This window comes from Coturnix japonica, chromosome 27 (genome assembly GCF_001577835.2).
Source record: "Coturnix japonica isolate 7356 chromosome 27, Coturnix japonica 2.1, whole genome shotgun sequence".
Lineage (NCBI taxonomy): Eukaryota > Metazoa > Chordata > Aves > Galliformes > Phasianidae > Coturnix > Coturnix japonica.
This window is the reverse complement of record NC_029542.1, coordinates 3192622-3208029: the sequence shown is the minus strand read 5'-3', so window position 1 is coordinate 3208029 and position 15408 is coordinate 3192622. Positions and strand designations below refer to the sequence as shown.

General features: G+C 48.8%; 1 protein-coding gene across 1 annotated transcript; it reads right to left on the bottom strand.

Moving 5' to 3' along the window:
- Positions 1–10605: 10605 nt before the first annotated feature.
- On the bottom strand, positions 10606–13623 carry HOXB4 (homeobox B4). Its single transcript, XM_015885608.2, has 2 exons — positions 12867–13623; positions 10606–12067 (listed from the first exon to the last, which is right to left on the bottom strand). Exons 1-2 carry the CDS (start codon positions 13285–13287, stop codon positions 11751–11753), a joined length of 738 nt encoding a protein of 245 aa, XP_015741094.1. The 5' UTR covers positions 13288–13623; the 3' UTR covers positions 10606–11750.
- Between the last annotated feature and the right edge of the window lie 1785 nt (positions 13624–15408).

The window sequence follows — 15408 nt, the reverse complement described above, 5'->3', positions numbered from 1 at the left end:
AGATCGCCAGACCCATAGCACCCCCCCATTCCCAAGCCCTATAGGCTGTGGTTTGCCAGCCCCTATTGATTTCCCCGGGACATGCTCGGAGAAAATTTGACCCGAAGTTTTCCAGGCTTCTCTCTTGACCTCCAGATACCGCTGCCAATAAAGCACTGATATATTTCGCATTGAGTCGGACATCAAAAGGAGACAAAATAGCAACGAGCGGGGATTTCTTTTTAACCCCTCCCCTCATATCTGTGTTAAAAAGTAAGGAGTCAAATCTCCACCATCACCTCTGATTTATAGCCTTCCTTTTCAACTGAGCCGGTTACGCACAGGGAAGTGCTGAAGTGTGGTTATTGCCTTTTATTTCTGTCGTCTTCCCCCTTTTCTCCTATCCCTCCTTCCAACAAAAAGAGTGGGGAAAAAGAGGAGGGAAAAAAACCAACAACTTTAAAAGAAACCATCCCTGTTTCCAGACTCTCTCCTATTTAAACTGAAAAGCCATCGGACTCTTCCCCTCCGCCCTGACTGCCCGTGCAGCTCACTCTCCTTTTTTTTTATATATTAAAATGAAGCAGCATAATTGGCTACGGATCCCAAAATCCCTTCCTCTGTTTTCGGGCCTGCATCGCAGCTGGATTGAGGCTGATTCCGCTTTTACTTTGGCCTCGGAATCTTGAATATCCGAGTAGAGAACCGACCGCTCCCCCTCTCTCTGCTCCCCTCCCCCCGCTCCGCGTGTTCCCCCTCCATCTCTCTTCTCCTCTCTCGCCCTCCGAGGTGCTTTGATCGGAAATAACCCTCTCCCACCATCCCGCAATAAATTATGAATTAAGGTGATGTTGGCTCATATTTACAACGTTAATAGTTTCCTCTTCGGGAAAATACAGGGGATGTGTGGCCAAGAAGAAGAGGGAGGGAGGTTTCTTTAGGGGAGAGATGTGATCAACACGGATTCACAGCGCTAGTGGAGCAGGAGCTTCTGGAGAGATGACAGGCAAGGAGGAACGCTTATTGCACTGGAATTAGTGCAACGGCACTTGCTCGAGCAACTTGAAATAGCTTACTATCTGCTCCCGTCTCTTGAACGTTATCTCTACCCTTTGTAACTGTAACCCGCGATAGCTAGTTTCTATCAAACTCGGCTTCAACCGAGTTGATAAGGGAAGATTTAACGTGGTGAGGAGCTGGTGGCTTGCTTGGGTCGGGGATGTGCTGGTGGCTTAGCTGGGACAGGCGGTGCTGGGGGGCTGCGCGGGGCTTCTACTGCTGCCCAGCCCCTTCCCAGCTCGGAGAGGATCGTTTTGATTATGATTTTAGTTATTATTTTTAAGCGGGATTTGTGTAGGGAGAAGTGGGGAGCACATAAGGGAGAAACAAGAAGCGAGGTGGGCTCTGAGCGCAGCCAGTATCTCTCTATCTGGCAGAATCCCCCTCCCATCTCCCCCTCCAGCCCAGTTCCTTCCTGCAGCCCCGGAGAGGGTGCTGGGGGAGCTCTGCCTTCCCCCCCTCCTTCCCACCACCCACTCGGATACCACCCTTGGGAGGGTTCCCTCTGGGTTTTGGGTCCTACCCTGGGTCTCGGGTGACCTCCGAGGTTTGAGGCTGGGGTCCCATCCCTGGCATGGTCCATCCTCTTGGATCTAGGGCATCCTATCCCGGCTCTGCGCCTATTAATAAGAGTGTGAGTCTCTTATCCAGAGTCTGGGATCCTATTTAGGGTCTGGGACTCTCTTCCCGGGTCGGGATGGCAGCGCCCTGGGGTCGGGCCAATGTCCCCAGCACGAAGGTTCGGCCGGAGCGACCCGGCAGCCTTCGGCCAGCCCATCTCCTCCTGACATCTGGTCATTAAAGGGCGACATTCGCACAATGGCGTCTGGACCGGGCTGAATAAAGCCCCGGTATTGATTTAAACGGGGCGGGGGCTGCGGGGGGCTCCCCCGCTCCGAGCTCGCAGCCGCCCCCCGCCAAGTGCCCATTTCTCACGCTCAATATCCCGAGCCTAAAGAGAATAAAAAAAATAAAAAACGTAACAAAACGAATCAAAATACCACTGACTAAAATAGAGGAGGGTGGGGGGGGAGAGAAAAAGCGGTGGCTGAGAGACGCGAGGTGGCTGTATCCATCTGAAGCCGACAATTTAAACTAACATGGAACTTGACAGAGAATGATGCTGCATTTCTGGCTCAGTCACCGTCCCTGTTTCTCCCTTAATATTTAATGAAAGTCGCTGAGTTGCTCTAATTTTGCTACATAAAGGTTTACATTAGCAGACAGAGTTAAATATCCCCACTCGGCGGTGTTAGATTTGGCTGGTGAGCAGGGAGGAGGAAAGGAAAGGGAAAAGCGGGGAATTCTCATCTGAGAATCCGGTGCGAACATTTAATCTTTGCTCCTGTTGTCAGTTTTATTGACTCCCTTCATGTTGGAGCTTGTAAAATATTTAAAAACGCCATCTCTCACTTCCCCCCTTCCCTTTCAACACTCGCGGTTGGGACCAATTTGGTCCGGTTCGGAGCTGGGGGGGGGTTGTTTGGGGGACAATCCCCACCTCCCCATCTCTTCTCTCCTCTCTCTGACATTAAAGCAGGTAGCGATGACCCCGGCTCGGACACACGCCTTGTCCCCAAAGCTTCAGCTTTGCTACCGTGGCTCAGCAGCTTGAGAGGGATTTCCCTGTCTAAATTCAGCTGTGTTTTGCACAGCAATCACTAAAAGGTATCGGCTGCCAGCCAGGTCCTGCTGCCACTCCAACCTATTGCTATTACTTCTTGTAGTTGTGTGATTTTCGCGAGGAAAAACGGGCCCCGGGTCCCTAAATACAAAGCGATTCCTTGAGAGCACCTTCTCCAACTTTCATCACAAGAACGCTGTACTCTATTTCTCCATCCATCACCATTACAGCCTCAGCGAGATCGGGGCTCTACGCAAAGTTATCTTCCTGCTACAAAAGAACAACGAATTACCCTCAACGAGAGCATCCCCCCTTTGAGCTGTTGTCAGGGTGGGGGGGGTGGGGGTTGTGAGGACAATCCGCCCCGTGGGGTCCTTCGGCAGCGCCCCACTTACAGCGGGTCCCCTTTGTTCTGAGCTTCTCAGACTAACCCCCATCCCCCCACCTCTTGCTCGAGACCGGAGCTTTTCCTCTCCCAAAGCTTTGCATCCTTCCCGACGCAATTTCTTATTTGCCTTTGAATTCCTATTTCTGTGTCCGATTAAAAGCGGGACAGCCCCGTAAACCTCCTCGCTCGGCTCGAGCAAACCGTGTCCGTACCCGGTGAGTCCTTATGTCGGGGGGATGGTGGGGGGGAGAAGGAACTGTGGGGAACGGGGAAGAAAATGAATTGTCGTTGATAAAGGGATGCTGCAAAGCAGGACTCCGAGCTGTAATTTTGGTATTAAGGTCGTCCTCTGTCACCAGGTTTATATGCCAATGAGGCGTTCCCGGTTTACCAAATTTATACAAATCTCTCCTTAATTGGTAATCACAGATGCTGTAATTTAAGACCCCCAGCTACAGAGCTTTCATATTAGCTGCTGATCTATTACTGTAAATCGTCTGAAATAATCAACTCCAGGGAGTGGGGTAGAGAGAGATCTTCGCTCTAAAATATCATCGCTTGCACATCATTTTCACTCGAGAAATGATTTATCTTGGACACCACTATAAACAACACAACTCTCTCACAAACACACACACAATGGCAGCCGCACTGCTGCTGACATGTTTATTGTAATAAATCAAGAAAGGGGGAAGAGGGAAAAAAAAAAAAGAGGTTGTGAGGAGAGAGAGAGAGAGGGAGAGGGGGAGAGAGGAATATTCCTAAAAATATCAATGAAATGCCTCGATGGGTATAAACACACATAGCACCATGTGAAGAGAAATGGGAGGAAATGAAGACGGCTATTTGTCACATTTTACGACAATAACATTAATAACAAACAATAAATTTACATGGACATATAGACACGCTAGGAATTGGGAAGCCCCTGCTACTTACAATAATCCAGCCCTCGGCGTGGCTTCGTGGTTCCTGAGAATTGTTTTATTGCAGACTCCTCTCCCTCTCTCCTCCTCTCCCCCTTTCTCTCTCTCTCTCTCCCTCTCTCTCCCCCCCCCTCCCCCCCTCCCTTTCCTTCTTTCTCTCTTTTTTTCCCTCAGCTATAGGCTTGTTTTTTAAAGGACAGTTGAATTTCACGTCAGACTCAAGGAGACCATGTCTGCGATTTTCCTGACGAATACATATCTATTCTGCAACCTCTGCATTAATTATTTAATGAATCACGTGATGGGGAAGGGGGAAGGGGGTCTTTCAGTTTCATACTCAAAGGACCACTGTGACCTTCCACTGGAACAGTATTTTTTTAAGTAAGTTTCGAACTGAACGAAGCTTTTCTCGAGCTGGAGATGCCCTCTCCCCACAGCAGCTGCAGGGCCGCCTGGCACAGCCCGGCGAGAGTGTGAGTGTGTGTGCGCACAGGGCTGCACTGCGAATCTAATCTACTTGTCTACCAAAGGGCTTTGCTTTGGGTTTATTTCCCCATCGTGGCTCCTGTCTGAAGTTGAGAGCATTTAAATATTTCTCTAAACCTTTCCTGGAGGCTGGCTGGTCTCATCTGAGCTACGCTGTGCTCTTTGTCTTTTCTCCTCTCCTCTCCTACTTTCCTCATCCTCTCCTCTCCTCTCTTCCTCTCCTCTCCCTCCTCTCCTCTCTCTCCTCTCCTCTCCTCTCTCCTCTCTCCTCTCTCCTCTCTTCTCTCTTCTCTCTCTCTCTCTCCTCTCCTCTCCTCTCCTCTCCTCTCCTCTCCTCCCCTCCACACTCAGATTTTTATTACAGTCTCGCACTGAACAAAACGCCTGTTCTGGATTCCAAACCAGCTGAGGCGATTTATGCTCCAGGTTCCACATTTTACAGAGCCTATCGTTCCCTTTCCCTTCCCTCTTAGGCCCTTCATTCCCCACCGCTCTCATTGCTTGGCCGGCGCTCGCTGCCTTCAAACGAACCAACAAATAAATAAATAAGCCTCGAAATAAATCACATCGCGGCTCTGAAGAGAGCTGCCAACTCACGGTATCCTGCAAAAGGGAATCCGTAACAAAGGCGGCAGCCGCCGAGTTCTGGCACCGACCCTACACGGGGCTGCCCCTGGAGTACAGGGATCCCCTGCACTGCACCCCAAACACGGAGCAAAGCCCGGCCCACCTCACACCGGGTGTCTGCAAGGAGAACTGATGTATCCTTGCATCCCTCTGACAGGATAAATCTTGTAAAGCCTAAAAGTGCATCTGAAAGTCTCCAAGTCGTCATTATTATTATTATTATTATTATTATTATTATTATTATTATTATTATTATTATTATTATTATTTTCCTCTTTAAGACGAGGATAGGGAGAGTGGGATGAAGATCCTGACTCCACCCCGGCCCTTAAGGAGAGAGTGGGGCAGCGCTTCGTTTCCAAAAGGTCGCGATGATTTAGGAACCGATTTGTTTTGGGGTTAGAAAGGAGCTGTAGGAAAGATTTGGCTCAAGGTATGGGATGGGAGGGGAAAATAATCCGGTTCAAAGGGGCTGGAAGAGTTCCACGAAGGAAGAAACTTCGAAGGAAAGGGATGGGAGGGGGAGGAGGGGGGGGGGTATGGGAACTTCAGGGCAATTCAGAAGCCGCAACTTTCACTTCACACAACCACTTCATTACATATATATTCTTTTCTTAGTCATAAAACGAAGTGTCCCTGTGGCTGCAGTCCGGTTATAAACCACCACCACCAAAAACCCAAACAACGCCCATTCCCAACACAACAGATCGGCCAAAGAAGCAAACGGGGCAGATTCTACCCCCCCTCCCTCCCCTTCCCGCACCTCTGGCATTTTTGGGTTTGTTTCATGCAAAAGAAGCCCGCATTTCTCTTTTTTCAAGCCCCCAGTTCAAAGGGTCGGAAACGCGGCCATAAACAGCGGCTTCACCCTCCGAGGTGCCGTGATCAAAGCCGTTCCCTTTCTAAAGATAAAATGAACGTTTATATAGTGAGAAAGCGAGATTGATTTACGGATTTAAACACTCCGGTCTTATTGCGGATCATAAATCTGTCACAGGGGCTGAGAAACTCCGAAAGTCGGAGTGGAGCAGCTTTTAAAGAGCCCCGGCCCCATACCTGGGCTGCAGAGCCCCCCCCCCCCAACACTCACTCTTCCCATACAGCCGTACAGACCCACGCACACGTATATATTTAAGATGATTTCCAATGATTTCCCCTATTTCCCTTCCTTCCCGTAACTCATTCTCGCTTCGGTTGGGTTAATACGATTTCTCTCCCCGTTTTTAGTCCGATTTGGGGACCAGGAGACAAAGGGGGTCAGGCACCGGAGCTGGGGGGTCCCTACCAAGGGTGGGACCCCCCCCCCCCACAGTCAGGCGGCTCCGGAGCGCCGGGGGGGGGGGGGGGGGGGGGGGGGGGGGGGGGGGGGGGGGGGGGGGGAAGATGGGGGGGCGGCTCGGAAACAAAGGAATTTCTGAAAACGAGAGAGGCGACGTGCGAGGAAAGTGGCCTCGGTGGGTTGTGGAGGGGGCTCGGTTTAGTTGGGATTTGTTTGGTTGGTTGGTGTTTTATTCCCCATTTTCCCCTCCAAATTTATTTATTTATTTTGGTTTTTGGTACAGCGAACAGTCAGCTGCACGGAGCCAAACCAAAGCCTCCCTCCAGACCCCCAAACGCCTTTCTCTGCCTCTTGTCTCCCTTACAAAGAAACAGACAAACAAGCCAACACTGAGAGCTCTCGGCCCTTTCAAGTGAAGCGGCGAGAAAGATGAGGGGAAAGCAGTTCTTTTTGAGAGGGGATGAGGGGGCAACAAATACTAAGTATGAGGCCAAAAACCTCCACACCAACAAATAATCCTGTGCTGAACAGAATGACGGCGCTCCCGGTCTTTTCCCACCTTCCCCGCCGCTGCTCGGGGGCACACAGGGCCGCTCCGCACACGCGGATTTCCCCGCAGTCCGGGCTGAAGCCACTGGCCGCACAATGTCCGGCCTCGGGGAGGTCAAGGGGTTTGCGAGGTCAGCCCCTGCCCGTAATACACAGCTAATCGCCCAGAAAACGTGTCCTCTGAGTGAACTCTCAGCTCCCGAAAGCCGCTTCAGGCTCTGAGTTTTGCCTCTCCTGCTTTACAGCCACCAATTCCCCGTGGCAGAGATGTGGCCGAGCTATGGGGCACCTCCGGGACACCCCAAGTGTCCCCTCCGTCCCTCTATAGCAGCCACATCCCCATCGCTCCACCACAGCCCCGAATCCTTAGGACCTTTTTGCAAAGCATTTCCCTGCGTGGACATGAACAGGGAGGACATTAAAAGGTTGGGGGGGGGGCGGGGGGGAGGCGAGGGGGGGGAATAAATAAAATAAATAACAGGAAAAAAAGAGGTGATATTTTAAAAAGAGAGAGAGAAAGAAAAGAGGGAGGAGAAAAACAAAAGAAAACATAAAAAGAAAGAAAAGAAGAAATATGAGGGAATCTCCCCCAAAACACGGAGGGGGGACACGAGCAGCCCCGAGGGGCAGAGGAGGAAACTCGAGGTGGAAAACTCTCCCGCAACAGCTCGCAAACGTCCCTGCTTGGTCACAATAAACAGCAAAAACAGAAGGAAAACCCCGCACGAGCATTCACGTGTTGGTTTTCTCTCTGCCCATTTTCCCCCCTTCTTTCTCTCTCTCTTTTTTTTTTTTGTTGCTGTTGTTGTTGTCGTCCTTTTGCTTTCCCCGAACTTTCTGGTGAAAGGAGGCAATAAAACGATCAGAAATGCATGCCAAGAGAGCAGCTCTGTTACCTGGTTCGCTCCCACATCCTTTTTCCAACGCCCCAGAGACGGCCCTCATGGTTTGGGTGGTTTCTTCCAAAGTGAGAGGTCTGGGGGAGGGGGGACTTGGGTGAGGATTTGGGTTTTCTCCCCCAAATATAAAGCTTTCACCTTTACGATCCAGATTTTATTATTAGTAATATTATTTCCCCTGAAGATTCTGGTCGAACTCCGGGTGCTTTTTCCCCAACAGACGGTCTGCGGAGATTTGCTGTTGAATAACAATGGGAAAAGGATAAGTATTTAAAGAAAAGAAGTGATTAATGATTTTCTGTATAATTCTCGCATTTTTCTTGGCTTCTGTCTGCTTATAATGGCTGTGAACTTTTAGGTCCTATAGAAATCTTCTTTTCTCCCCCTTCTATTCTATTCATACTTTCCAGCTTTGATTTGCCTCTATAGACCCCGCATTCCTGGAAGCATATGCTTTTTTTTTTTTAAGAACGATCCCTTCCATCTCTTCACTATCTCCAACGTAACACCCTTTAGGGTTTGGTTTTACCCCCACAACACATCAAAGCTAGAAACGCACAAATAAAACGCACCAGCAAGCAAAAATTCACCCCCACCTCCGGCACTGCCATACGACAACAGGCCCTGAAATCCACCCTGGGAAGAAATAATAATAATAATAAAATAAATATAAAAATAAAGAAGCTTTACGCGTTCTCTGCTGCTATCTTCACAATTGCGATAGCCGACCCCAAAAACACCCATAAATCCTTTTCTTCTCCATCTGAACGTGTCACAGACCCGACCCCTGTCACTGCGCTAATATTATTTTAACGTTTGAAAATGTCGATACAAAAAGAAATACAACGGCTCTTTTTTGGGTTGTTTTTTCTTCTCTTTTTTTTTGGGGTGGGGGGTGGGGTGGGGGAAGACAGGGGGGGGGGCACTTGGTGAGGGGCAATTTATGTAGAGGCGCGTGATGATCGTTGGCTGCAGCAGAATGACTGCAAATAAGGTGAAGAGCGCTACAGACCATGTCGCCTGCCTGTACACACAGACGAGGCTGTCCCACCTTTGTTCGGTTTGTGGAGCATGGCAGGGAGGGGGGGGGGTATCTTCGTATTGCTTTGTGGGGGTGGGGGGGGAGGGTGTCCCGGAGAATTCCAGAAAAAATAAACGAAAGCCGTTATTTTTAAAGAAAAATCATTTCCTTCAGCTGCTGCGAGCCCCATTCCCTCAACCCCCCTCCATACAATAGGTTTTCACTCCTTCTTTCTTCTTTCTGGGCTGATCTGTCTCTTGTCTTCTTGTTGTTTCTCCTTTCTTTCTTGGTCTCTTTTCTTTTCTTCATCTGTCTGTTCTTCTTTTCTTTTCTTTCTAGTTTTGTTTGTCTTTTTATTTCTTTTGTCTCTTTCGTTTTTCCTTCTTTTCTTTTCTTTGTCATTTTCTTTCTTATCATTGTCTTCTCTTCCTTTATGTTCTATTCTTGTCTTTCTTTCTTTCTTTTCGTTCTGTAAATGTTCTTGTTCTTTCTTTCTCTCTTCCTATCTCTTTCTCTCTTTCCTCTCCTTTACTCTTCCTTCCTTGCTTCCTTCTTCCTTCCGCTTCACTATCCTCCTTACCTTCCTCCTTCCTTCCTTCCTTCCTCCCATTCCTTACCTCCTTCCTTCCATTCCCCTCCGTCCTCTTCCTTCTCCTTCCTTCCTTTCTTCTCCTTCCTCTCCTGCCTTCCTCCTTCCTCTTTGCTCCTTCCTTCTTCCTCACCTTTGCCTTCGCTTCCTGCGCTTCCTTATCCTTCCTTCCGTCCTTCTGTCCTGCCTTCCTTCCTTCCTTCCTTCCTTCCTTCCTTCCTTCCTTCCTTCCTTCCTTCCTTCCCTTCTCTCTTTCTTCCTTCCTTTCTCTCTTTCTTCCTTCCTTTCTCTCTTTCTCTCTCTTTCTGTCTCTCTTTCTTTCTCTCTCTATCCCCTTTTCTCTCTCTCTTCCACCTTTTCTTTCTCTCTGTTCTTCCTTTTCTTTCTTTTTAACTTTGAACCGGGATGTTATTTCGTCCTGAACAGTATTTTCGATACTTTCTATGAGAAAGAAAATGAAAATTAATACAAGAGCTGCGGCGCACAAAAGGAGCCATTTGTCTTCTTGATTATCTATTTGCTTGTCAGGCTGTGAGCTATCGCAGGAGCCAGCTCCTTTGTAATATAAAAATACACAGAAAACCTGCAAACACCGAGAAACATCTGTGCAGAAATTAGACTCATTAATGCATTAACTACCTCAGAGAAAGGGTTGGCTTAGATTTTTTTTGTAATTTCTTTCTTTTTTTTTTAAACTCCAGTAGCGTCTCTAGAGAAATACAGCTCTGCATCCATTCCTTCCAGCAAAGCAAAGCGCTAATGACTGCCTCTGTTTTGTCTGGGACCAGTTTGGGAAGAGCGTATTAATATATGCTTAGAATAAATAAATCATCATATGTAAGGCTTAGCAGTACTTAAGGCTGATATACCCCATAGTCAAACATCCTTTGTTTTCATTACGGAGCGCCGCTGACAACAGAAATCCCTGCAAAATAACAACAGCAACAATAACCAAACCGACAAATAAATAAAAGCGAGGTGCTTTTTAATTAATTTCTTTAATAGATATTTTTTAGCCTTCTCCGTCTGAATAAAAAGATACCCTTCCCCCCCCCCCCCCCCCCCCCCCTAAAAAGAATAACCCCCAAAAAACCGAACAGACCACACGGGATCGGGTTCACAAAGAAAAAGAAAACACAAATTTATTTCCAATTGTTATTGTTGTTCTTTTTTAACTTCTTTTTTTTTTTTTTTTTTTTTTTTTTGGCTTTTCTCGGCTATTTACACTTAATCGTGGACATCGCAAAGGACAAAAGGAGGTAATGGAGTCTGTCGGGGGGGATGGGGGGGGGGCTCAGCAGAGCCCCCCCTTTCTCCAACCGCTCACCCGAAGAGAGACAACCCCCCCCTCCTCAATCACAACCCCCTCCCTCCTCTGCCGGGGGTCTGAAATTCACAGTCTCCGTACAAAAACTGGGTTGAGAGGGGGAGAGGGGCTCCCCCCCCGCCCCCACCCACCAACCGGGCTGCAGGGCCGAGTTCAGGTGCCGCCGCTTATCGCCACGTTCCTAACCTAAATCCTTTGCTTTCCCGTCTCCCCTTTCCCACCCCCACCCCCCCTTTTGCACCCCCAGTCTTACAAGTGAAGCAATTAACCTGCTGGACTCAAAAACGGCGAGGGGGGGTCCCGCTGAAGTGGTCATTCTCTAGGTTACTTTGTCCACTACCCACTTGGCCTCATTTTAGGGGTATTTCTTTTTCCAGGGGTCCCTTCCACCCTCTCCCCCCCCCAGTGTCCGAGAGCTCCGTTCCCCGTCTGCACTCCGGGGAATTTTGCTGTCGGTTCTGTTGGTTTTCTCCACCGCGGATCTTTGGGATATCTGGGTTAAAAACGTTCGGTAGGAGATAAAGGGTGGGGGGGAAAGGAGGAAAAAAAATAGGAAAAAAAAGAAAAGGACAAAAAAAAGGGGGTCTGGGGGGGGGGAATCCAGTTCGTCTTGAAGAAACTGAGCCTCATTTATTAAAGTGAACGCTGGTTGTCGAGGTAATAGCAGACATAAGGTCCATCCTTTGTACGGGAGAGTAAACATGACAAATGGGGCAGAGCTTGGCGTGATTAAAGATGAAACAAGGATCCATCTTAGCCAAATCTGAAAACTACTATCTACAGCCTTCTTCTAATGGAAGAGGGGCACAGCAGCACGGCTCTGCTTTGTTGGAGCTGAGCTTCTCTCTGTTCCCCCTTATAAATTAAAAAAGCACCCCTCCTTCCTTCTCTTCTCAGAGCATTAAAAAAAACCCCACCATTCTCCCGTGTTCCCTACACACACTCACACTCACAATCACACCCACGAGCACGCACACCCCGTCCATACAGGGAATAGTTATAGGCTGCTGGCTGGTCCGCTGGATCGGCTTTGAGAAGCTGCCGGTGGGATCTGCAGGCTGGCGGAGGAGTTGGAAGGGTTAGACCTGATCTTGGTGTTGGGTAACTTGTGGTCTTTCTTCCATTTCATCCTCCTGTTCTGGAACCAGATTTTGATCTGGCGCTCGGAAAGGCAAAGTGAATGGGCGATTTCGACCCTCCGCCTCCGGGTGAGATAGCGGTTATAGTGGAATTCCTTCTCCAGCTCCAGGACCTGCTGCCTGGTGTAGGCTGTGCGAGAGCGTTTCGGTTCCCCTCCTGAATAATTGGGGTTTACTGATCAAACACAAAGGAGGGGGAAAAAGAAAAAGAAAAACAACACAACAAAAGAGCAGAAGAATTACTGAGCTGTTCCTTTAATGGGTCCTCTCCCCCCCCCCCTACACCTACCCCCCCTCCAAAAGCATCGCACATTCTTTCGGCGGGGGGAAATACTAAAGAAATACAGCTCAAATCTAAAAATACACCCGGAGCCTATCTCCAAATCTCCACCTCCAGCCTCGTTGCTTGACGTGTATTCCTGTCCAAACGTTTTTATAAGGTCCCCCAGCCACATTTTCCATGCCCTCTACGTGTGTATGCACTCATATATTCACACCACTACTCGGGCATCGCTCTATTATCCCTAAATCTTTCAAGTTTTCCCCTGTACGCGTGCACACAGACGAGCAGACACGCTCCCTTTTATATTGAATACCACACATGCACCAAAAAAAGAAGAAGAATGGGGGGAAAAAAAGGTGAAAGGAAAGGAAGGGAAAATAGTAAAAGTTTACTCAACCCGCCACTTAAATACAAATTACGAAAAACATAAAATTTAACTTATGAAGATTCAACTGCCATTAAAAAAAAAAAGAAGTAGCCTGCAAGAAATTGGAGGAGGATGGTAACAGAGACTTCAAAGGCACATGGCCAAGCAGAGCAATAAAAATTTATGGAGGATGTAATTATACCGCTCTGCAAACAGGCGATCGTAAATCTCCACGAATGGTTATTTTACAACTGGTGCAATAAGATTTCTACAAGACTTTGAGGTGCTACTTAGTATAAAGCAAAGCCACTTTAGTTCACTTACCCGTGCTTACATGGACTTTTTTCATCCAGGGGTAAACTACCGGCTCTTTGCAAGAGGAATTGGAAGGGCTTTGGTTCAGAGAGTTTTGGCTGCAGGAGGGTGGAGGGCTGGGGGTGCCCGGCTCGCAGGGATGGTTTGGCTCAGAGAGATGGCTCTGCAGTCCGGCCGGAGGATGGACATGACCCCGGGGGGATAACACCGCTGCTTGGTGCCCGGAGCTCTGACAGGACGGGTAGAGCTGCTCGCTGCATGCTGACCGCGGCTGGTACATCGCTTCATGTTGGAAAGTGCTCTCTCGCCTCTGGCTGCTGTAATATTCCGGCGAGTGATTGGGAAGGTAATCGCTGTGGGAATACTCTTCACAGGGTGGGAACTTGGGGTCCACATAGTTGGAGTTGATCAAAAACGAGCTCATGGCCATTAATTTCTTAGAATTGCACACACGAAATATATATATATATATATATATATTTCCTAAAATTTATTCCTGTCCCCCCCTTTACTCGTTTTCCTGTTTCGTGAAACCCTCCTACTTACTGTCAAGTGAACAAAGTTGGAGTCCATGTGACAGAACGGGCCAATGGCGAGATGGCCTGCGATCCCCGGATAAGGAAATCTGCCCGGCACGGGCTCTCCCGGGGCCCGGAGCATCCCCGGGGAGGCGGCCGGGGGCGCCCGCTCCCCTCCGGCCCCGTTCTCCCGTTCTCCGGGCCCCGCTGTCCCCTCGCTCCTCAGCGCCCCGCGGGCGAAGAGCGGTGTCCCCCCCCAACCTCATCCCCCCCCCCCTGCCCACACCCCTCGGGGGTGTGTCCTGCTTTGGGGGCGGGGGGGCGGGGAAGGGGATGGGAAACAAACAAACAGCAAAAAATCCCCCTTTCCCCTCCTCCCCCCCTCGGAAAAAATATAGCAAAATTAAGGGGGTACGATCTATTTTTTATCATGCTGTTGAGGGCTGCGGTTGATCCGGGTGATGTTCTCACCTCGTTCCTTGCTAAGGTGGTGCGAGGAGGGGGACATTGAGCCCCGAGCCTGGCAGAGATGAATAGGGCTTCTTTGGGATCGATAGGAAATTCATCAGCTAATTCGGGGTACCCGCTCTCCTAAATCACATTTAGCAATGCTCTAAGATTGACCGTTTCCCACGCACCGATGGAAAAGGGAGCCCTTCCTCCGAGCGAGCAATCAGGGGCTTGATGAGCAATTACAAAAGGGAACGAACCTAAATCCTCCCGCGTCTCCGCCTCGCCCTTCTTGTCATAAAGACCCGTTAAAAGCCGGAGCTCAGAGATGCTTTGCAAAAGCCGTCCCGAAATCTTCCTATTCGGGTTTTTTTTTTCCCCGCGACACGAACAGCGCGGAGCGATGCGGAGCGATATATTATTTATTTTGCGGCGGAAATTCGGTGATCGCAAGAAGTAAAGCAAAGCAGATCCGAGCCCTCAGATCGCAGCAATACGCCCCCTTCCCCCCCTCCCTCTTACCCTCCCACCCCCACATCTTTGCAGCTCAGATTTTATCTGGAAGTGATGATAAAGTTTATCGCAGGAACTCGAGAGTTGAGCTAAGGTCAAATCCAAAGGATTTCTTACCAGCCATAAAAGCAGTTTCTGGTTAAGACCTTGTTTTCACCCTTTTATTTAGTGTTCTGGGGTTGTGTTTTGGTTTTTTGTTTTAATGCCTTCTGGGATTGTGACCTGTAGTGTTTGTGTCAACTACATATTCCCCTAGATACGAATTTGTGACCCAACTTCCTTTACACAAATTCGGATCTACAGGGTACATATAGAAGACAGATGCATCCTCCTCGGTCAGAGATCTTCGCTACTGTCATAATTCTCTTCTGGGAGGGGGTTGGGGGAATGGAGGGGGGCAGGAGGAGGGCTAAAGTTTTGCAACTCTAGAGATCGAGATTTCATCTATAGATAACGATGGTGAAAATGTTCAGTCTTCGGAGGAAGGAAAAGGAATTGAAGCATCATCTCTCTATGCGATCAGCTGAGAGTAGGTTAGGAAGCCGGAGCTTTTCTACCTCCCTTTTTCCATCCCTTTACGCAGTAGTTTATTGCTTTGCCGCACCACGGGTTCGTGTGCGGAGTGTGCAACGCGAACGGACCCTAATAGAAAGAATCGGACTTTAAAAGTAAATCCCCTCGGCTCCGTTTTCGCCTCATTCCGTGAGATCCGCCTAATTACGCTCCGATTCCGTCCGTTTTTCGTTCTCGGGGCACAGCCGAGGATTTGGGGCTGGGATTGAGTGAGAGGAGAAAGTGTATATGGATGTTACAGCAAAAGAAAAAGAAAAGGAAGATGAGGAAAGAACCAGATGAAAAGAAATACAGAATGTAAAGGCAGATGGGACGACAGGTTTTTGTGTGCGCTCCCCCCTCACCCCCCCCCCATATGACAGGCAATTCTTTTTACAACCCGAGAAAAAGATCAAAGGCGTTTCATTTCCGAAAATAAAAGGGATATAAAGCAATAAAATATTCATACTGTCTAGGTAATGAACCCTCATTCGGAACTAATGAGGGTAGCATCGTGT